Source organism: Etheostoma cragini, chromosome 16 (assembly GCF_013103735.1).
Source record: "Etheostoma cragini isolate CJK2018 chromosome 16, CSU_Ecrag_1.0, whole genome shotgun sequence".
Classification (NCBI taxonomy): Eukaryota; Metazoa; Chordata; class Actinopteri; order Perciformes; family Percidae; genus Etheostoma; species Etheostoma cragini.
The window spans coordinates 13,643,171-13,667,369 of NC_048422.1; the positions used below are offsets into that span (position 1 = coordinate 13,643,171).

At 39.5% G+C, this 24,199-nt stretch overlaps 3 protein-coding genes across 5 annotated transcripts in view; 1 reads left to right on the forward strand and 2 right to left on the reverse strand.

Moving 5' to 3' along the window:
- The window catches only part of dgcr2 (DiGeorge syndrome critical region gene 2), a 14,862-nt gene extending 3,677 nt beyond the window's left edge, over positions 1–11,185 (reverse strand). The window contains exons 1-5 of one of the 3 annotated variants that reach the window (XM_034895926.1): positions 10,767–11,185; positions 3,753–3,785; positions 3,028–3,150; positions 585–671; positions 257–467 (exon numbers count right to left, since the gene is read on the reverse strand). In XM_034895926.1, coding sequence (XP_034751817.1) covers positions 257–467; positions 585–671; positions 3,028–3,150; positions 3,753–3,785; positions 10,767–10,848 — 536 coding nt within the window. In that variant the 5' untranslated portion in view covers positions 10,849–11,185. The remainder of the gene's footprint in view (positions 1–256; positions 468–584; positions 672–3,027; positions 3,151–3,752; positions 3,786–10,766) is intronic. The other 2 variants (XM_034895927.1, XM_034895928.1) reach the window with 2 other exon arrangements.
- A 1,786-nt stretch (positions 11,186–12,971) lies between these two features.
- Positions 12,972–17,028, reverse strand: ess2 (ess-2 splicing factor homolog). Its single transcript, XM_034895930.1, has 10 exons — positions 16,639–17,028; positions 15,469–15,637; positions 15,270–15,353; positions 14,904–15,073; positions 14,445–14,562; positions 14,213–14,346; positions 13,979–14,081; positions 13,737–13,846; positions 13,511–13,626; positions 12,972–13,367 (listed from the first exon to the last, which is right to left on the reverse strand). Exons 1-10 carry the CDS (start codon positions 16,786–16,788, stop codon positions 13,088–13,090), a joined length of 1,434 nt encoding a protein of 477 aa, XP_034751821.1. The 5' UTR covers positions 16,789–17,028; the 3' UTR covers positions 12,972–13,087.
- A 4,168-nt stretch (positions 17,029–21,196) lies between these two features.
- Positions 21,197–24,128, forward strand: LOC117959452. Its single transcript, XM_034896611.1, has 2 exons — positions 21,197–21,488; positions 23,267–24,128. Exons 1-2 carry the CDS (start codon positions 21,359–21,361, stop codon positions 23,965–23,967), a joined length of 831 nt encoding a protein of 276 aa, XP_034752502.1. The 5' UTR covers positions 21,197–21,358; the 3' UTR covers positions 23,968–24,128.
- The last annotated feature ends 71 nt before the right edge of the window (positions 24,129–24,199 follow it).

A 24,199-nucleotide genomic window follows, 5' to 3' on the forward strand; every position in this document is an offset into this window, starting at 1 on the left:
AGTTCTGAAGGCAAAAGGGGGTCCAACCCGTTACTAGCATGGGGTACCTAATAAAGTGGCCGGTGAGTGTATACTGCATAGTTTAAAAATAACAAAGCATGGGTTACAAAATGTTGATTTGCAACTCAAAAGGTTTGGATCTCTGGAGACTGAGTTGAGTTTGTAGAGCTTTCTTTTCTAAAAATGAATGAAAGCCGTTATTTATCTATGTAAACGAAAGGCCACGTAAAAAGGCAAGGAAGAGGAAAAAACTCACTTGCACTGGTCTCTGCCCTCACAGACCTTGTCGTCAAAATCCACCTCGATCTTCAGTATGAACTGCAGCTCCTCGTTGGTAACAAAAGTAGCCAATGAGCCGTTGACTTTCTGACAGGTCTCCACGGCCTGCCAGTAGTTCTCGTCCCTCAGGTACGCTTTGTAACAGCTGGCCGTCTTCTCATAGTGGTGCCACCCACTGGTGCACTTCTCTGTGGACCGAAAAAAAACTTTAGCATTGTGGGTGATAAAAGCTGCATGCACATAATGCACTTACACCAACTTTATAATCAACTACAATTTACAGGGGAGCGAAGTGAGATGCTTACTGTTAAAGCGCACAGGCTGAGCCACACCGATGACGTCTTCTACCTGGTCATAGCCATTGCCAAAACGAAACCTCTCCTCCTTTATAGCTGAAAAAGAAGACTCAAGTTCAACAAGGGTAGACAAGTTTTTGCAATTGTAATTTAAAAAAATATATATCTTTGGATCATTTCACAGTGCACATATCGGTTTATGCTGTAAGACATGTTAAAAGCCTGATTTTTAAGTGACACTGTAGGCCTAGGTAACTAAAATAAAGCGAAATTATTTATTTTACTCTGAATTAGTAAGAAAGAACAAGCAACTCAGCTCCCCAAAGGAAGACATAAACTAACTAGAGCCTGACCGAGAAAGGATTTTTAAAACCAATACCAATACATATTTGGCTAATAAAAAATCCGATATGCTTTTATATTGGCAGATTTATAGTAAGAAACTAAATAATTCAGAAACGCGTAACAAAATTTACACAGATTTACCTAACATTAGTTATTTGTGGTTATTTATGAGTTTACACTAAAACAATGATAATTAGTTTTGTTGTCACAACAGAACAGACAAACATAATACGTTAAAGTTCTGACACAATAACAAAAAACCATAGACTGTCTATGGTTGCAACAGGGACGATGTAGAGCGCCATCTGGTGGACAATTATGCAACACCAACACTTATGACATGGTTGACCATCTGTTTCTTTTTTTTTTCTTTTTTAATATTCATTTATCAGAATTATTTATTTGGCATTGCAAATGATTCTGATGACAAAATATTTAAATTGGCCATTATAAATGCCGATAGTTTGGGAAATGCCTAAAATCGGCCGGGCTCTAAAACTAACCTGAACACAACTGTGGACCTTTTAAGAAATTTATAAATTAAAGGTTCAATGGATTGTATTTATTTCTGTTTAGAGTATTATTGGAAGGATTTTGCATCATGGCTTTCTTGTGTACAGTCTGTGATGTGCTTGATGCCAACTGGATATTTCCATAATAAGTTTTCTTCTTTAAACTTTAGTGACAAGGTTGAGCAGTTTCCGCTGGTATTAGTCGAGCTGGAATTAGTGTGAAGGATTGCTCCACCTTGCAACATTGTTCAACAAAGAGCTAATCCCAAAAAGAACATTGATTTCCATGCATTGTTTGGAGTTTTTCTTGCCTTCCCCTATGAAACCACAGCTACGAGCACAAAGGGCACAGGTAAATAAAGCACAACGCTCTTACCAGGTTCCAAGGGTTTTTACTGAGCTGGGGGAAAAAGCCTTCTCTTACTTTGCTCCATGGTGTTGGAATAACTTGCTCCATCTAAATGATCTAGTCCCATTAAATGAATTTAAGGCCATGTTAAAATGCCATGTAATAAAAAAATGCAACTGCCACATGTGACCTGTTCCTTTCCTCTATGTGTGATTTTGTCTATGCTGTATTTCTGTTTATATTGTAACTGTTGTGCCGTCTTGGCAAGGTCTCCCTTGAAAAAGACACTAATCTCACGGGACTTCCTGGTTAAATTAAGGTAAAAAAAAAAAAAAAAATCGTTCAGATTGCAAGCATCAAATTGTCAAATTGATAATAATAACAACCAGATTTGCTTCTAAACATACAGTAAATGTATTTGTATTAAGCACTTTTCATGTGATTACAAAGTAAACAAGAAATCTTATTTGAACAAACAATTCCTAATTGTATTGCTGGTTCTATAAATGTGGACTGAGGAATGAACAGAGACCAGGGTTAAAACCTAAAACTGAACACAGTGTTGTTGGCCGGCCAACATCAACGCGGGAGCATGCACAACTACTGCTGTATTGAGGTCACATGCTGAACTCAATCCTTTAATAATTCCTATTATGCGGTCAGAGATCTGGTGATGAGGTCTCTGGATTTAAGAGCGGAAAACAATAGGATTTCGGTCAAAAGTTTAGCATTGTAACGTCTATGCAGTGTTGAAAGGATCAGCCGGCAGTAAACAAAAACAGAGACACACGTGCGGCCACTTAGAGTTGAACTCTGCCTCCCCCCCTGCCATCTGACGCTGCCAGTCAGGAGCTTCCAGTTCTACATTTTGATTCCTTGTGGTGTTTTAGGAGGACCTGCAGTGTTGAAGCCACGTCTGAGCTGTCTGGCAGAAGTAAATAACTGGACTGAACTGAGTTTGGAACACTACAAATGTTACAGGGTTGTCCCTCGATTCAGTCAGGGATCCTAATAATGTAAAGCTAACATTGTTCATATGTGGTTGACATGCATCACTGAACATCTCCGGATGTCTCTTGATTAGATCCCAGGGCGTACTTAATGCATTCTGGGTATATTCACACCTGAATTTAGAGCCAGCCAGCTGTGATCTATTCGTCTGTTGCTGTTCTTTCAAGAAATCAATCACGTTATGGCTATTAGGTAACAGAGTGAGTGTAAAAGGGCTTAAGTGATCTATACTCACGGGGACAGTGCATCTCGTCACTCTTGTCATCACATGCTGTCCAGCCGTCACACTGCCAGGACATTGGGATACAATGAGTCTTCCCACTGCGGCAGGCAAACTGCCCAGGGCTGCAGCGCTGCTCTGAAACACAACAAGAGAATTCGTACGGTTAGACCCGCATGTGACTAAGTCTCTTCCAAACAAGAGAAAATCATTTCATGTCAGAGTCCAGCAGAGGACAGCCACGTGAGCTTTAGTTGGTCAAATAAGAGATCTTAAGATGGTGAAGGGCTGAAAATGTGGGGGTGTCCAACACATTACAAGTTTTTTTTAATGTTCTTCCTAAATACAAACTGAAAACAAATCACACTCAAATAAGACAAACACTAGCAACACACCACACCAGTAACCAAATTCGTTTGTAATTAAGTCTAGGGAAGACTAGAAATGAGTATCACCATAACCAGACCGCTAACCTTCCTTAGCAGATCCCGACAATGTTCCCGATTCCAAAACGAGAAAGGTTCAGCCGACTGTTATCATGCTTGTTTGAGAATTTAAAATATATCAGCTACTTAGGAAATAATGTTATTGTTATGAAGAATGAATTTGTTTGCTGTGAGGTTTCTTTTTACCAACTGAAAATATGTAAGGGTCAGTAACGGTTCAAACTGCAAAAAGCTGCTGAAATATTCTAACAAGATGCGACAGCCGCTACACTTAAAGATACACTGCGTGCTTACCTGACAATAATCTTGCCAGAGCTAGCTGCGGACCTGAAACAAATAGAAACAACAGTGTGACTAAACTGTGTTAATGGGTTGTCTTTTGGGACAATATTCATCCTGTTTGTGCAACTCATTATGTTGTGTATAAGGATATATATTATTTATACTGTCAACAGTTGTGTGTTATTTGTCACTGTGCTCTGTGGCTCCTCCAGTTGCTTGCCCCGTAGAGGGTACACGGCACCATTTGTCCTGGGATACAGGTGGTGGTTTTGTTACAATGCAGCGGGACCACCCACTCACCTCACAAACATGGCAGTGCTATTTTCACTTAGAAAAAAAGCTCGGAGCCACTTCAAGTGACTGTTGTTTCTTCTGTGGACCAACCAGCCCAGGTTACATTGACACACACAGACCAGACTTTCAGCCTTGAATATCCCATAGAGCAACAACCTACAGTGGGCTGTAACACGGGGATTAAAACAGACCTTTGAGTTCTGACTGCTGCACTAATTGATGATTAGCCTGATATGAATATAAAAATGTAGCTATGTGGTTTAAAAATGTTTTACTTTTACAAACCAGATGTAATTACAAGTTTTGACCTTACAATCGCAGTGCAGCCCTGCCAATAGCTTTTCTTTTCAGAAATTCAACTGCAGCTTCTCCTTAGGCTTAAATACAATCCAAAAGGACGATTGTTCAGACCTTCAAAAAAAACTGATTAATCATGTTATTCAACAACAGGAATCTCACATTACACTAGATGTAACCTTGTTGTGTTCTACTGTCACAGAGGACACAAACCTTGCTTTAATCGGGTCATATTGACTTTGAATTGCACAACCTCGGGCTCACTGAATGGCTCAGAGGCAGCCAAGTGGAACACAGTTAATAAAAAGGTATTGCTTGTGTTCATGTTTACACTTGCATAAAAAGAGCAGAGATGTGCTGTGATGGGCTTCCTGTTTTGTTAAAAATGTCAGATATGGTGTTAATAGACACCCTATCCATTTCCCTCATTGGGCCATGTTAAAACTGAGTGAAGCTACATCTTGAGAGAGCTGCTGCTACACAAGGCCATACGATTATCAATTATAAAAGATGAGAAAAATGAAGTTGAAAAAAAACAACCTATCCTTTAAGGCTGACCTTAATGCAGATTGCCTTCACTCGGTCTAAAAAAGGTGTCTACGGGGGACGTCCCCTTAGTTAATGCTAAGTGGATTGAGAAGCATTAAAGACCTGTCTCTGTCTCCTGAGACCTGATGCATTATCTTCAATCCCAGGGAGCCTGAATGTGTCTCAACTTGATGTATAACATTAGAGACCATGTATCCCAAATGTGATGCTTATAATTAATGCATATAAACAAAATAATAGACTACATAAAAAAGCTTTCAATGATACTAAATGAAGTGCCTTGCAAGGTACTATATGTCTGGAGAGGGAGATGTCAAGATGTCCGTACATGGCTTCAAGGTGATGTAGCAAATCTTCTGACAACCAAGGACTTTAAGTATTTGTTTCAATAGTACATATTGTAATAGGACTCTTTCCTTTGCTTACTGGGAGGATAGTGGGGACTGTTTATCTAAGTGCAGCAGACTCATTTTAGGCTGGATCTGCGTGTGCTCACAACTAGAAAACAAGTAGCTGGTTTGTGCTTTCTGCTGCCGGTGGTTTAAAGAAGGACTTGCTGCCTGCACCGATCAGTATTCATTCTTTCAGTGCTTTTACGATAACTGCAGCTGGGAAATTCACCAGAGCAAAATGTCTTCAGATACTAGTAGCCTACATCTCTAGGTTATCAGATATATCATATATGTTGAAGGCCCAGCTTGGACATCTCCTAGTTAAAAAGAACCTATCTACAGCAGCTTCAACTTTAAGCACACTTCTCTTGTCATTATCTGAACTTCCTGGTGATTGGGATTACTTCTGCTGTGGTTAACAGCTTTCTCAAAAGCGTATCTCCCCCTCCTAGTGTGAAAGGGATTTCTCAAGAGAGATTTTACCATTTTGAGACGCAAGCTAGAACCAGATAATGGCTCATAATTAACCACATTATGCATGCTGCAAGGTAGTGCACATGCTTGAAAGGCAAGCACACATGCTTATGCATTTGCCTGGGAATCTCTGCATTATTGACTGAAGCATGACAACTGTAGCAGTTCTGAGGGCCATTGGCTAGCAGAATAATAATCATCTCTTATAGCGGCTGTTTCTCTCAGCCTTTTAAAAAATATATATATATTTTCTAATGTCAAGTCTTCAAATGAATGAACACTGGCTACCCTGAGACATGTGAGCCTCTGCATGTTTTACATAACCACCAGGAAAATACAATGTAGACTATGAGACTGCCCCAACTCAGATCAACCGAAGTATAACGGCACAGGGAACTGGCCTTGTACACGGTATCATCTCCAGCCGCTGATGATTCACATCAACATCGAGAATCACTGTCAGAAGCAGTGAGCGAGCGTGGGCATTCATTTCTTTCTACCACATCACATTTAAAACCAATATATTTACGCTGTGTGGATGAACGCACTCTGGGTGAAATTCCTTTAAATGCTTAAGTTCTTTGGTTTGCAAATCATCAGTACAGCCAACATAACAAAAAGCAGTCTTGGGGTAGGAATTGAATACATCTTTTTAGTACCAATATATTAACCTCAACAATTAAAATGGTGAAAGAGTCGCTCTTAAATACAGATCTGTAGCGCTGGCATTTATCATATTAGGATTACATAAGCACTCTGCAGGCAGCTGATAGGATACCAGGCACACCATTCTTGGCTTTTGAACGTATTGGCATATTGTCTGACTGAATTCTCTCTTCCTGTGACACTGTCAGTTACCTCCCCTGACCATTTCATTTTCTCCTCATCCACTTTCAACAATACAGGACATCAGCATGAGCAACATGTTGCAAAATGTGTCAGGTGTGAAGGTGAAAGAGTCTTGTTCTCGAGCCAGAAATATGTGGAAGGTCAGAGAGTCCTGTAGCAGGAAACAACTCATCTGTGTTATTGTAACTTCTGATTGCTGCTAGACATCAACAAAGCTGTTAAAAACGTTACTCCTGAAATAACAGAATAATATTAGGTTACCAATTTTATTTATTCTTATTGTCAAAACATAACACTAGCCGTATTGGTGGACTACTTTTCTCACATTTCAAGCCAATTACTTACTCAAAGATTATTGTTATGAATTTGTAAGTATGTTTGAATGGCTTTCATTGAGGCAAGGAACACCTCTTGGCTGTTCTACATCAGAAAGTAAATTATCTGCCATCAATGGCTTTCCAGGTTAGGCTGAGAACTGCTGCTTCCAGTTGGAAGTTGGAAAAAGACTCAATGGATCATGTGCTTTAGAAAGACAAACATAATGTAGGTATGTCCAAGGTTGAAAACGACATAGTGTATATGCACTCAGTAACAAATCATTAAGTTATCAGTCACAGTGGAACCATTATCTTATCTGGCCAAAAATAAATAACTTCCCTTTATGTCACATCAACAACATTTTTTAACACCTTTACTTTATTAGTATTTACTTAATCTTTCATTGTGGCTATAACTCAGGTCTTCTCCTTTTGGCTTACTGTACGGTCCACTGCAACCGTAGTCTCGTCAGGGAGGTACCAGGTGAACAAAACAATCTTATCGACTGTTGACGGATGATGTTGGTCAAAAGTTAAACTACAGCCAGGTTTGTTTTCAGAACACGTAGTGATAAACCAGCTGCCAGTGTGACTCCGATGGCTCGTTCACCCCCAGTAACGATAAACAAAGCTCAGTGGACTGGCTGCTCAGATTGATGGCATTGCAGTCTCGTAATGACAGGCCATCCTCCACAGCACTGCGGAGGAAGGCCCGTCTAGTCCACACAAAAATTCTGGGATGGGAGAATAACGCTCTCTATTTTATTGCCTTTTCTTTTAACCAATCACAATCATCTCGGGTGGCGCAGCGCAAAGGTGCCTCAGCACCTTTGACTGCCTGTGTGATTTAGTCGTGCCACAGAAGACTCAGATTGGACAGATAGTCTAGATAGCTGTCTGGATTTACTCTGCGGAGATCTGAGGAGTAGAAAACTATAGTACTCATGAATCGACCAGAGTTTTAAATGCCAACAAAGAAAGTGGCGGACATCCGGCCTAAAATTAAAGAAGAATTGGTCCGGCGAAATTTCCAGCAGCACCTGAACAAGCCCCGGAAATTAAACGTTGATGATGGCAGTGAAAATGCAAAGCTAGATTTCAGTCTCAGAATCTCAGGCATGTTCAGCTGAACTCTGCTGCGGTTCAGTCTAACCCTTATTTATTGTCAGTCTCACATTAAAACCAAACCCACCGTACGAGCTGCCTGCAGCTTCAAGAAGCACATACATTTTGCGATTGTTATTAAGCAAAATAACAATGTATGTATTTGCGTGACATGCATATCGCTTTAGCATGTGAGTAAACTGAAGCGACCACAGGACATGTGCACATGCTAACCACGGAGCCACCACACTGCCCTGTGCATAATCAAATCTATTTCCGTATTTTTTTTCCTCACATACTTTTGCATTTTGTGATTCATGTAAAACATAAATGCATGAGCAACCCACAGAGACACATTTGCATGTGATATCTGGAAACTAACAGCGATCATATTTTGAATTAAAAGCACCTCCAACATGTTTCAGTCTCCCTTGGATAGAAAGTATGCAAGACCCAACTACATTGTAATGTTGCCTGGCTCACTGGCTTATGTGCAAAGCTGGTTGTAGAAAACTGAAGGGTATAACCAAAGAGCCATTTAATGGCCATTTCATTTTGTGATGCATGTATCTTTCCTAGTCAGCAGCAGTAAATGCTGTCAGATTCTACCTGCGTGAAAGTCAAAGTGTTTCATGTTCACACCTGCTCAAACATGTTTTAATTGAATTATGCTCAGCAAACTGGATTATCCTTAAACTGAATGTCCAACTTGTGTGGGCATCAAGCTTTGGGAAGCCTGCACTTGTTGTGCATCGGGATGCTTTCCAACAAAAAAACAAAAACTTTTGTGACACAGTTTGCTCAAAATATGATTAAAACAGAAAGTCTTCCCTGTATCAAGCTTGGCATGAAGGCCACACTATCCCCCAAACAGCTAGAAGTGGTTTCCAACCCTGACAATTCTTAGAAAAAGTTCTAATTATTTTATACAAAAAGGTGTTGATTCACTCTTAAACATTAGAGTAAATAACAAATTCATCTTTTTAAAATACGATTACAGTTGTTTATGCTCTATAATTGGGGTTGAATGAACCACAAATAGTCTCCTAATGTCAACTTAATGTTTTCATAAGAACTAGGGGTGGGAATCTCTGGGCACCTCACAATTCAATTTGTTTCCGGTTCAGAGGCCAACAATTTGATTCTAAACAGATTATCGATGCAACAATTTTATATGTACATTTCCATGCATGATTGAAAAATATATATAAATCTGACTTTTTCTAGATTCTGACGTCCAGTATTTGTCACAGACAAGCTTTATATAAATGTTTTGTCTTCTGAGTTGTTTTTTTTTGTAGTGAGTCCATGCTTAAGCCTTAAACATGCTTGTGAAAGTCACCTTCTCTCACAGTAATCTTCCCTGTCAGAGGCTCAGTCATGTTTAAAGGTGGACAATTGGCTTCTTAAAACATGAAACATGAGGTGGTCAGATGTAATGTGATAAAGTAGATGTACAGCCAACATGTGTTTTACCAAATTATTTTAGTAGGTCTTACTATATCATGTATACAACACAGTAAATATTTATTTTTAAAATCATTGATTATTAACTTATCAGACTGGAGCATCAAATCGTTCTAGAGAGAATCGCGATGCCTCTTACAATTGATTATCACCAATAAGATCCCATCACTAATAAACTAAAGTATACAGTGTTGTGTGTACTGTTTTTTGGGCCATCCTTTCTTAATAAGCCAAAAAAAATCACGTGCTTATGATTATAAGCTCATGCTTATGCTCATGACTTGAACTGATAACAGACTGTCAGGATCACAAGATCACGACTAAATTAAACCACAGTATCCATTTATGTTTTTGCAGCTTTAACGAATCCAGGAAAGGTTACGCAAGAGTTTGCATTCAAAGCACGAGTGCAAGCTTTCAATTTAGACACACGACGTGAATTAATTTACCTTATTTGGGTCATAAAACACTGGCATTTTATGACATACATGATTACCCGAAGATGACTTTAGTGTGCCATAAAAGTAGGCTATTTAAGTTGGCTAGATCAACAAACATGCACACGTGTGTTTTTTCCTTGGGGTTTTGTATGTTTTTAATAAGTCATAGATTATGTCTGCAGTATGTGTTGCACAAGAACGACAGAAGCATCTTAAGGAAAGTCTCCTGACAAATTCATTACTGGGGAGTTTATCTCTCGGATATGTTTCACTGTGTAGCTGAAGGGTAGCTAGCTAAATCAATCCAAGCCAGCTTTTGGGATGCATAACATGAATCTCTGACATGCATTTCAAATTACAGCTTCACGTTTAAGCGAACCCACAAACACACCTACGTAACATTTTTTATGCCCGTAAAGACACCCACCTTTTATATTTTGTGTGAAGAAAACATTTCCCCCAATAAAGCTGTATTGATAATTTGCACAAACAAAAGCGTATGAACGAGAAGCAATGGTCTATGTGTTGAGAAAATGAATATAGTGATAATTCAAGATAACGTTATGTGAACTGTATACATATGTTTGTCCTTTGATGATTTTCGAGGAAAATGTTAGCTACTGTTGCTACTTTTTTTTTATTCAACTGCTACAGTGGTAGCGTCGGTCCTCCACACTGTCCAGCAGCAGTAGCACAGCAGCGGTTTAAAAACAACCAGAGTCCCTGGCGTGTCCAGCAGGCCTTTCCGCCTGGTCTGTCGCTTTCTGCTTACAGCTGTAATCTCCGTTTATCCAACTTTCGAGACGAGCTCACGGGATGCAAAGGGAAAAACAACTTATTTACCTGTCCGTGGTGGGTCCGTTAACGTGAGGACGAAGAGAAGAGAGAAGAGGACGAAACTGCTGCTGTCAGCCTTTGGCAACATTTATCCTCCATTCATAGTAACTCCTCTATCCAGAAAATTCAAAAATATACCGTGGATCTGCACCGCCGCCGCCCTCACCGGAGTTATAACGTTAAACGCTTAACACAGTTTATACCCATGTTTATGCACTCAAAGGCATCTAACGAAGAAAAATAGCAGATGTAAAGCATTGTCGCACCACACAGCGATTCAGATTGTGATTAATCTGTCCGAGCGGCTAACGTTAGTTAACAGGCTCTACCGTCAACGTCCTCAGCCCTCTGCTGCTGCTCGGTGTTGAGCGGCGCTTATCCAAGATGGCTGCGGCCTCTCATCACAACAGTCCCAAACATTCAACAAACAGGCTATCCATGAGGATATCAGGTGGAGGCGCTATCGGGCGGAGTTAAACAGTTAATGCTGCATTTAAGAGCTCCTTCGATTGCTCAAATGTTCCGAGTTGGAAAGCCGTCCAGTACTTCATTTCAGTTTTAAGCTTTATATTAGCGATGTTGCCCCATACTTGTTACTTCACGAGCAATGTTACATTCCCTAAAGCCACTAAAATAGGTCCTTCTACATGTATAGCAACTGTTACAATAACGTAATGTGATACGTTTTTAAATGCAATAATGTATTGCATTGTTTTGAGATGAATGCTATACACCCATGGATAAATCCTAACCCTAAAATATTAAAAGTGAGCGGTTAGCACCGCTGATGACTGGCGCAGTTTATCATACATAAACGGGAGCTGCTGGCACACAGATGTGTTTTCGTATGGTTACCCATATCGGATACACTTTAAAGTGTGATTGTACTAGTTAAAAAAAGACAGTTACTTGTACTGATATAAATGATTTACCTAAAGGTTAAATCCAAGCCACCTAATTTTATTTCACAAAAAGTCATATTTTGGATCATTAAGAAACCTTCATACTAAAATTAAGAATTTCTACCCTGAACGTTAGTGTATAAATGTGCTCTATTTCATCTCCTCCTTGGACAGGCTGACCTATTTGACCTTGTGGTATAGCCAAGGTCCAAGACCGCAATTATCAGAAAAAGCGAGCCTGTGTCTTTTTGGACATTTTATGGCTTACTTTTGTTATCATAGTGTAAAATATTTTATGTAATGTCTTAACACACCTTTTAAGGCTAGACAATATACATGTAGGCACATGAGCATTGTTTTTACAAGAAATAAACATGCATATAGAACATTCAACATACCACAATGTAACGTACTAGGGGTAAGTATAATGTCCACTGCCAAATAATGAACCATAGGAGAATGTGTCAACTTCCCAACCAACAGGTCAACCTCATCTTATAATAAATCTGACCATCGACCCTTTAACTTCTAAAGCTCCAAAAAACAAAAACAGACTGAGGGCATGTTGGAGTAGTTCTGGCTGTAGTTGAAGCACAAATAAGTGCATCTAAGCCTGTACATTTGAAGATTTCTTGAAAAAGGAGGTCTAAAGTTAGTACTAGAGTATAGAGTTAGAGGATGTCATTTGGTGATACATGGTATTTTTTTTGCAGACCTTTTTAGTCAAATAGTCCAATTTTATTATAGATTTTAAGGAAAAGGTTGTACAGATTTATGAAACTGAGCCCAGCTCTGACTTAACATTATTTTCAACAAATGGCAAAAACAAACATTCATCATTTACACTGACTATCAGTGAGCTGTGTAACCGAAGCCCTGTGGGGGTTTTTTTTCTTCATTTTAACACCAACACAAAAATCTGAACAGTTACTACAATGTAGAGACAAACACTCAAATGTCATGGCAGCATTTATGGAAAGCTGGGGGACCGCTATTGGACGCTGTGAATTGAAATCTCATTTTTATGTGTGATTCTCATAAACAGCTACTGATTATAATTATAATAATATAATTTAAGCATGTGATGCTGAGTAGGTAGCAATAGTTTGTTAGAGTGGGAACAACTGTACAAACATTTATGAAACTTTGTTTTTGGGATAAAACAAATAAGATAAACAAGTCATTAAAAAGAATTTGGATACCAAGATGTTTCTCACAGGGCTCTACATTAACCCATCTGCGCAAAAATGTAACAAATAAACCTTTCAAAGTCTGCAGTCTTCTGTGTATTTCTTTATCCAGTCGTCTGGCTGACAGATGTGCTCTTTAATTTAAGAAAACAGGATCTGGACAGTTCATAATCAAATTCTCCACATTATAAGACGTCTGTTTTGTACAATCCCAGCAGAGAACAGCTTCTCTTACTTAGAAAAAGTCTGAGGCTTTTCGTCTCTTGGGGAGTTGCAGCAGATTGTCTGTGAGTGATGTAAGGTCCTGAGAGCTCGGCGTCTTGGCTTTGTCTGGTGTTGGCGTTCCAGAGGGAGTGGCTGGGCCACCGAAAGGCGACTTGCAGCCAGTGACTCCATGTGAAGGCGAGGGGGTGTAACTTGCTCGTAGAGCTTTGTCCGTGTATTTGCTAGATGTCCGATTTACAAGCCTCTGCAGGGCGGGGGTGAGGGCTGGACTCAGACCTTTAGGCGTACGACTGCAACACAAAGGTTGATGTAGTCAGTTAGTTTGTAACAGTATTAATTCATTCACAAATGCACTAATAACGAAAACAAGGAGCTTAAAATAAAAAATGGAAGCTAAACTCAATCAAGAGTGCAGGAGGTCAAGTATCTTTACCTTGCGAGGTTCTCTGTAACCTTTCGCAATGCCTCCTGTTTCTTAGCGCGGTTTTTAGCCGCAGCTTCATTGGCCATCTTTAAACCCAGCCTCTCTCTTCTTCCTGGTTCAGGAATCTTTTAGAAACAAATTATAAATGTCAACATTGAACAACTTAACAAATAATTGAAAAAAAAATAATAATAATAAAAATGATTTGTTACTGATATCACAGTAGATTCAATACCTTAAATGATGGACCATGGTTCCTCTCAACATATGGGGAGTCGGATCCATCGAGACGAAATGGGGTGCTCTCGATCTCACCCCAGGTCATTAGAGGCGACTCAGCTACACCTGAGGGGAAAGAAACGGCTTTCACAAATCCACTCTAAAAGTAGTTGTTCAATGAGCCATTTAAGGCAAAATTGAGTTATCTGTTGCAGGACTGTTACTACTGTATGTTGGGGAGGATTAAGACCCACTTACCAGGTGCAGGGGATGGCATACTCTCAAAACCATACCCATTCACTGTTGGGGATTCATGTGGGATGAGCTCTTTCCCATCGGGGCCTACTTTACCCTGTTTGAACTGGAACGAAAACATCACTCTTTAACACAATAAACAGCCATGCAGAGACAATTCATTCTCAAGTATGTGGCACATACAGGCCCCAAAAAAACTACATCTATGTTTTCATATATCGTGGTCCTAAAACGTACCTGTGCGTTGAGGGCAGCAGCCTGCTGAATCTGGCTTTTGTTGAGAGCTTTGCTGAACGGGTCTCCAACAAAGCGAGTGTTCTTGTGAACTACCTCCCGTGGCTTCTTAAATAGTGTATCGTCGTCTTTAACACCTGAATAAAATAGTAACGTGAAAACACATGAACATCAATTTTTCGCTTGCAGCCAATTTTGATTATACAATAGGGATTCCTGTCATTGGTCTTCTTACCCTCTGGATAATACATCAAGGCATTCTTTGCTTTGTACTCCCATGTCTCCAGTCCGGCTTTGACACATTCGAGTGCTGCTTTCTCCGCTGATGGTAAAGCAAGGTTGGTGTCATGACGCTGAAAAATATCAAAAGTGTTTGTAAATGTTTTCAATGTAGTCCAGGGGTGTACCAATATCTATCAGTGACAATGTTAATTATCGACAGTGATCAATTCCCCCTGCAAACAAAATCATACAGCCCTCATATCCATCAAAGATGTGTTTTTTTCTTGCAGGAGTAAGCGACAAACTTTAATCTTACACAAGTATTACTTCCGACGGTTTGGTCACTGGCAATTTACTAAAAATTTTAATCAAATTAAAAAAATTCTATGATCAGCACACCTGTAATCCCTCATTTTTTATTAATTGCTTTGAATTTAATTTATGCTTTTAGTTTTCCACATACAGTACATACCTGTTTGTATTCGGCCTCGGCCTCGTATAACCAATAATGCCTCAGCTTCTCTTTGTCTTCAGCCAGATCCATTATCTGCTCAAACGATGCATTATCCTCACTGGTATTTTTAGCAAGGAAGCGATCCAGACAGGGCAGCTCTTTCTCTTCCTTGCCATCATCCTTGCTCTCTATAAAATACACCATTGATAGAAATAAGGTTAAGTTACTGTTAAATTAGGCATTTGTAAGTCCATTTATTAGAGGATTACTGTAAAACAAGATTTAAGTAAGTTGCAACCTAGGGTTTTAAAGCGTTCATTTAAACACCCAAAGAGATAAGAATGGTATGTTCTTGTTTTTGTATCTCTAAAATTAGATACTCACCGCCATCTACACCTTTATTGCCATGAGAGGAGGAGGGAGACCCTGAGTGGCCCACTGGTGTCTCAAAGCTTGCTGGTGTCACATCTTTCAAAGAGGAACAAAAGGGGGTAAAAATAGGTGTAAAGCGCAAGTATTTTGTTTTACAAGTAAGGTATAACAACATGAAAATACAGGGTTCAGTTTCCCTCCCCATACTCACAGGGCGCAGAAGAGCGTGGTGTAGATTTGGTCAAAGATGATCCATATCTGATGGATATCTCCCTCATTCGCTCTAGGTCGCCAGTTTCCTCTGCGTCAAGATAGTCCTTCTGCGCTTGCAATTTAGTCACATCTGGGAAGAAGTCCCGCTGGATGATCTTCTCTAAACTCTGTTAGAAGTAGATGAGTAGGTATATTTAACTTTGTTAAAGTAAAGATAATGGCAAGCTCTTTGTTATTATACATTCTATTGTTCTTATACAACAAAGAAATATTGTAGCTTTGACATGTATTTCTCATGCATTGCTACTAACTTCAATCAAGTACACTATTTGTCTTCCTAGTTCCCAAAATCAAAACAGGATGCACCTAACCATTTGTAAATATTGATTCATCTGCAAATTATTCTTGCGATTGATCCTTTGGTCTATAAATTGTTAGCAAACAGATAAAAGTGACAATCACAATTTACCAGAGCACCAAGACAACATTTCTAAATTGCTTGTTTTATCTGCCTGACATTTAAAACAGATACATATCCAAAATACAATGATATGAAATGGAGAAAAGCAGCAAATCCTTACATTTGGGAAGCTATTACTAGATGACCTTCTGCCTTTTTAAGTTGAACGTGAATTTACTATTCTCAAAATTGTAGCCCCCTACTTTTTTGTCAATCTGTTTATTGATTAGTCCGATAACAGTTTTATATAAAGGATGGTTTCATGTGATATGCAGGATACAAAGGCATGTTTGGCAATCTTAATGGCATTAATGTGACAAAATCATTTCAAATATTATTAATTATATTATGCATTCTATGGTGTATTCTAATCTGAGTATATCATACCATATCTAGTTTATTATCATACTCTGCTATGACTCCTGACGTCACACTAATATGGATCCCATTTTGTTTTTTCACCTAAAATTAGCAGTAGGTGGGGCAACGTTACCTAACTTTACCTGTGATTTGCCTGGCTAGGTGATAACGTTTAAGAGCTCTAAAGAGTTGTTGTATAACTAAACTGCATTAACATAAAATGTATGAGTTACACAGCCTGGTTCTTTGCTAGTATTAACCAAGCTAACACAGCACTGCTGTCATGTTGTCTGTTGACTGCGGATAGCTCGTCCCTAGGTTTTATCACAAACCATGAACTAACGTTACCTCGATGTACTCCTCTTCATCGAGGACCTTTCTCTGCACCTTCCCCTTTTCGTTCTGCTCCGACTGATGTTGAAGGAGAGCCACTGTTGTGACCGTCACAGGGACGAGAGTCCCGGAAAGCGCTCTTCTCACGCTGGCGCTGCCCTCCATTGAGAATCCTGTTAGCCTCGACTAACGGCGATACAATCACGACAAATGCCAACTGTATCTAAACGGAAGGCGTCTATTGTACTTGAGAAATACAGTTTTAGTATCTAAAGCATATAGTATGTAACTAGATAGTTAAGACTGCGTGACTTTCACTAATACTAGCTAAACAAATGGCACCGCAGTTAGCTAGACTGGCTAACTTCAGAACCAGCAACAAACAACGCAGTACCCTGCGTAATACGTACATGTCTACGTAGGCTGTTTTTCTTCTTCTACTTAGGCTACAAACGGCAGCTTGCATCCTTAATTTAGCTCTACTGCCATCTTTTGGAGTTAGATAACTCCTACAGTGTCAAGAGTGTCAGATTTTTCTCAGTAGGAAGCTGACCAAGCATCTCTGCCTCGTCCACTTTTACCACACTACAGTATGTTCTAGGTAGCCCAAGTAGTTTCATTTCTTTCAACATGTTCTTTGTTTCTGACACCTGTTGCCTGTAAACAAGCACATAGAGTTTGTGGTAGGCTAACTAACAATGATCACAAAAAACACTGACTGTGTATTGTCTTAGGAAATTTCCAGTAGGCTGTTCAATATAGAGACATTTATCATACATATTGATTATAATATATAGGAGACAAATTAAATAATCTGGGTTCATTTTCACTATCACTTTAAGATTAAAAAGTGGTGTTCATCAGTATAATCATAATATTTTAGAACATGTTTCTGCGAGATGCCAGATCTACTTGTGTAGAATGCAATACTGATGTTATCTTTTGTAAAGGAATCTATGATTTATTTTATTGAACAATATAATAACGATCAAATAAATACTTGTGACCCTACTAATAACCTCCTGAGCTCACAGACTGTCAATCACTGGTTTAATTTCCCTTATTGATTTGTTTGATAAAATTAGCTGAAGAGCCTGGACAATGATCAGCTTATTTTCCTACACACCGTAGATGAGTTCTGAGCTAATATATAAAAGATGTTTAAATACAGTGAAATAATTAAATTGTATTAAAATAACTTTATTTATCAAGGACACTTGACACTCACAACCAGTGCAACCTATGACAACCCATTTACAGATTCAAGATTTAGTATCAGCATACACTGCAAGTCCTCCGATCATGCGCTCAAACAATCAGATTCACAAATACGCTACACAAAATGTTTGTCTATTTCATGAAAATAACACTATTTTCAGGCTAGTATATTTGAGAACAATAGCAATACAAAAAATCGTTTTGTTTATGTAACTCAAGCTCACACATACACAACGCTCTCCTTTCTCCAACGTTGTGGTCCATACATGTTCTTATAAATTTAGTTTTCAGTTTTTCCCATACCAAATGATAGTCTTTTCTGACGCCTCCACTTTGCTCTTCGGTTTTTAAACCAAACCTGCCGGCAAAGAAAAGTGTTGTTTAGTTGTCGTTTCACTGTTACATAACAGACAGCACTTATGCTATTTTGAACATTGTGCATTGACATTCACATGAACAACAACATTATACATCATTACCAACACAGGCAGGCATATTATTAAAATATGACAAATTGACCAGAGCTTATAAAATCCAGTGCTATCATATCAGTGCTCAAATCAAGCATTTCAACTTGGACTCATCTTGACTCATGGCCCGTCTGCCATTGCTGGCACAATGACGTACACAGTTGGAGCAGATTGAAACGTATCTAACTCTGTATCACTGTAAAAACAGGAACATTATTGGGTGAAAGGTTGAATGTAAAAGTCTTACCTCTACTCTTTCTTCCCTTAAATTAGTGTGCTGTGCTAGTTTCTCCCTTGTGGTCACATCTGGATACTGGTTCTGCAGGAACAGCTCCTCTAGTGCGTCCAACTGCTCTTCTGTGAAAATAGTGCGGTGCCGTCTGGTTCGCCTCTGCACCTGACTGGGTGACTGCTCCTCTCTGTGAGCTTCTCCCAGCCTGCATGCGTCCGTGAGCATCGCTGGGGGCCAGCCGTACTGACAGGCTGCAGGAAGGAGATTGGATTTAAGGTTAGGGAACCAAGTAAGCATTACTGAAGTCAAAATGACTTTCAAACATGTCAACAGCTGTGGCTCTTCTCATAAAGAGAATGGGTTTGGTCTTACCTTCATGAATGCAGTCTGTCTGGTATATGTCTCCACAGTGGGAGCAGTAGCAGCAGCACAGGCAGGCATGATGCACAGCCTCAGCATGGCCTCCAGCAGGACTCACTGCCTTCTCTTTTACTCCAGTGCGACATGTTCCACATGGTCGTCTGTCTCTATTGCTGTTTGGATATTTGCTCAGTATGTTATCAATGGTGAAAGGCAACTTTTGTCTCTCCATGTGGATCAGGCCATCCATCTCCAAAGAAATTTCCATGAAACACATGCAGTGATGATTGCAGGGCATTGACACACTTTTCGTCAGTTCAGGCTCCGCTGCTCTTCTGCTTCTCCTCTCTCTACAACAGCATGTCAGGCCCTTATAGTGAAATTGGGGGGCAAAAAAAAATAGTAAAACTATAATCCCCCTGTGGACCAGACACATAAAAACGGTTGAAACTTAATTCCTAGCTAATCTGAGCAGTTTTGTGAAGAGGTTAGGGAGGACAGCAGATTCAGTTAATCTTGCCTTATTCCTTTCTCCAAAAGAAATCAGATTTCACTGCATAAAATGAGAAGTGGAGAGCTCCTAAGATCCTTATTGTTAAGGTTTTAGAGAAAAGGGGATTGCTTGGTATTAGAAACCTGGATTTAAAGATGAATGTTTCTTTTGGTGTGGCCAGAGACTTGTGTTATTCTGAATTTGAGGATTAGCTCTTACATTTACTTCATAATGTCACTTTCCTATTTAAGCTTGATCCACAATCTTGTGCAAATTAGTAGTTTGTTCAGTAAATGACACAAGTTGAGGCTGTACTAAAAACAGCATACTATTTACACAGCACAGTAGGCAGTTGAATGAATGTCAAGTTGCTAGTGACAAGTGTGGGGAGACTAATAGATTTGTACGTGTTACTCAATGCAGATAAAAACAAATGGTAGTAAATTCAGAAAAGGGGTCCCTCCTTAATGTATTTTGTATTTGCAATCATGCATCATGTGTCTTATCTGTGTGGTGCAGTCTTTCAGACTCACGTCTCTGACAATGCGCACAGCCAAGGTAAAGCTATTACAGGTTAAATTCATCCCCTCAACAAATCCTGTGATTTCATACAAGGCAATACACCCATTTTCCCAGAGAATTAATGGATTTCCACAATCTGTCTTAAGCTCCTCTTATAAGGGCTTTTGAAAACAGATAACAATAAACACCATCCCATCCTTTTCACTTGGGTTTAATAGCGTCCAGATTGTTGATGTATAGTTTGCGGAGCATGTGAGATCGCTATCTAGCAGTTATTATAGTTCTCAATAGAAGTAATTGTACCACATCCACACTGGTTCAAACAGTTCAAAATTCATTACTGGGGATTAGAATGATAAAGGTTTATTTTGTTGTTGTAAGAGCAATATTTGGTACAAGAGGTAAAGTAACAAAAATCCACCACCTCCCACATGGCTGTTACAGTTTTTCTATAGCTTTGTAAGGAGCTGCTTGGATAGCTCTCAATGTGATTTAAATCTGAAATCAACAGTCAAACTCAATGTTTCTAATAACTTTATTTGTGGTGCATCAGATATGGTTTTATCTAACACCATGTAATGTTACAGGGACCCTATTACCCTGCAAATACACATGTGAAGGGACATGTTGGACATACTAGTGACAAATTGTATATAACTGTATTTTAGCTAATTGTAATTGCTACTCTGTCTTATCGTGATGTGAAGACATTTCTGAAAAATTGAAAAGTTGAGTGGTGCACTGCATTTATATTCTTAAGGATTGATATAATGTTATTTTAGGTATGACTATTTTTGTAATTGGTTTACTTCTTTAAATGCATTAAAACACATGTTCATCATCATCTTATATTGCATCCCGTGGAATTCCCACACAACTAAAAGCTATAACTACATCAACTAAAGGCACAAACGGTGCAACAACAGGTTCTTATTTTGTAAAAGTCCACAGCAGAGCATAGTAACATAAACAATCTAGTGGAACGTCTTTCTTTTAAACTTGCTTTCGTTATTTTTGTACAGCTATTTTTAATATGTTTGTGCCTCTGTAAATTAGTCTTAGTATCACGTGTACCAACTTTCTGATATAAAACTAAGTTTCCTTTCAGAAGAGAACACGATGACAGTGACCTAAGGGCTTAACATAGTGATTTATGTTTGGGACGTCGGATTTCTGCCTGAAAAATCTGAAATGACCCCTGTCTGGATATAATAACAAAGTGCAGTCATGTAGGCAAGTGAAGCGGTCGATGGGTCAGCGCAGTCGTGCGCCTCCGTGTGACAAAAGACTACAATGGCCACCGTTGAACAGCAGAGCGACACAGCGCGGCAAGCAGCTCGCTACTCGCGATAACTCGCGTTGGGGCAGCAGCTGGGCGGAAAAGGCGGGAGAAGACTGTGCCGCTTCCGCGTCCGCGCAGAGACACAACAGTAAGGCAAAATGGACGATAAGTTAATATTGGCAGTATTTAATCACCCAGAGCTGTACAATGTCACTTTGCCTAATTACCGCTGCACGGAAAGTCGGATAAATGCTTGGAGAAGCATTAGTAGCGTGCTGGGGCTCCCATGTGAGTATTTGATAGTTTTTTTGTTTAACACAACTTTACTGACAGTTATTATTTCCTTAGCCTATGTTATCGTGAAGGACTAAACACAGCCATTAGAGAGCAGTAGGTGTTTCTGGGAGACAGAGTGATTTCACGAATGTCTTGCAGGCAGCTAAGCTTTTTATTTTATTTTTTTTCATATCCGCGCGTGTACAGCCGATGGCGTCGATGCAGTCGCGCGCACCGTGCTAGCGGTAGCAGCCGCAGCTCGAACGTTGTAGGCCGCGTTGCACCGAACGGCAGTGTCCGGTGTTCTGCCGCCAGCCGCATGTCCAACACGGCAGTTGGAGGAGGAAACATGCAGCGTCGCTGTATTTACCGAGCCGCTTGCTTTTTCGTCTCGCTCGTTAACGCCGCGAGCATCAGAAAAAACTGAAAGCTTGTCGAAGTCTCGTGGAAGCGTCGGCGGCAGCTCCACCACTAACATGTATCCCTATCCAAGAGGTTTCCAGTCTGAAATATAAACAGGTGCACGGAGGCATGGTCAATGATGGGGTGGCATGGAACAGAGATAAAAATGAGCTCCAGGGATTGCATGACAAAACCAAAAAGAAGATAATTGTGTGTAACGTTATCCTCTTTGTTAACTTAATAAAGATTTATATTTAAAGCCGAATTTACTACATTTTGTATTTGGATAAAGTAGTGTTTTGTCAATCATATAGGCCTACGTGCATTATACTGTCCCTGGCCCAGTTAGGTACACCTATACAATTTAGGGCCTAATGCAATTCAACAGCCACATATTTTACATTAAATAACATTATTAGGTTAAGTTTTTGGTAAAACTTTCCAAGATGTGTTAATAGTAGCCACTGCGTGTATTGTTTCGTCTAAAGCCAAATACCAGAGTATAATCGACACTGAAAGGAGTAGTTGATTGATCGATTGATAATCAGATAATAATTTCAGTCATTTTCATGGGAAAATACAAAAAACTTCTTGGTTCACATTTCTCAATTGGGAGGATTTGCTGCTTTTGTTTGTCGTTTTGTCTATGCTTGGGTTTTGCATCAAAAAAAGCAGTCTAGATAATTAGGCCATCTTGGACTTCAGGAATCTAACGGGAATTTGTTTGCTCCTTTCTGACGGTTTATAGGCAAAAGAATTAATCAAGAGAATTGGCAGTTTAATTAATAATGACAATAATCATTAGATGCAGTCATTTTTTGGGATCAATAAAAATCTAACTATCTATATCTATCTATCTAATCAACACCTCTCTGACTGCCTCAAAAAAAAATTATAAACTTCAGAGGAACAATTGAAGCGCTATTGCATTGAAAGCAATGTAAAAGGTACAGCTGTTATTTTAACCATTCTTGCTGTATTATATCTCTGAGCATTTTGTTAACCCAGCAGTACTTTTTAAGCCAAAGACAAAATCTGAAGACCACTACTACTGACGAGTATCATTTAACGTATTACAACTTCAACATATTATGGTATATTTTATAACAGATATTTGTCAGGTAAGGGAAAAAGAGCATGATTCTTCTCACAAGCCAATTGTCTGTACCCAGCGAACATCTGTGCAGCAGACTACTCATCTGCACAACATTTTTGTGAATGTTATTTTATGAAAAATAAATTTTAATTCTAGTTTTTAAACCTTGTGGTCAAATTTCTTCTCATATGCAGTTTTGGTGAATGTCCAAGTGGCACACAGCCTCATTGTTGTTTTCTCATTCCTGTGCATTTATGAGATTTTATGCTCCTTACTTATTTTACTTTTCCAGCTGAGGAGTGTAAAAGAAAATGGAAAAACATGAGAGACCGGTACTTGAAGGAAGTCCGAATGGAGATCAAAAGCAAGAAGCAAGGAGAGATTGTACAAAGCAGATGGAAATATAGACAACTTATGAACTTTATTGCACCCTTCACTGGATCAAGAAGTGGCGAGGCCGAGATCTGCGGCAGCAACGACGACGACCACGACAATCCTGACAATGAATCCGGCAGTGCCGAGGCAGAAACGACATTGTCTGAGGCGGTCAAGACCAAGCAGTCCGTTGTGAAGGGCCCTCTGAGTCAATCTGACATCAAGTCCCAGGTAGCGTTTGTGGCCCAGTATCCTTCAATGTCTCAAGATGCACAGCTGGCCGTCCTGGCTAAGATGCCTTCGAGCCCACAGATCACCCCCATCACCAAAACTGGACGGAAACGGCGTCTGATGCAAGAGTCCCTTTCACTGTCGTCTTCTCAAAGTACCCCATCCCCTACAAAGTGGCTGGTCAAAGACAATGGCACCCCCTTCCCCAACAGGCCACGGGATGAGGATGAACTGTTTCTTCTGAGCTTTGTCCCTGCTCTGAAGCGACTTGCTCCCCAGAAGAGGTGCGAGACCAAAATAAAGATCCAGCAGGTTATGTATGAAGCAGAGTTCAACGTTGCACAGCCAGGATCTCAGGAGAAACTAGAACCAGCAACACAGGACTAGGCAAAACTGACTATTTTTATACTTTATTCTGCTTCCTAAAAACCTCTTCCACAAAATATTTTTTCTTTTTTACAGCACAAAGTGGTTGAGTCTGAAATACATCCTTTTTAATGTGAAATAATTAACATTGTAGAATAACTAAGCATACAACTATTGAGCAAGTTGTTGAATTTTGTTGGTGTCTCTTGATTTGCATAATTATTAGATGAGTAAGGCGTATGAGAGAATGAAG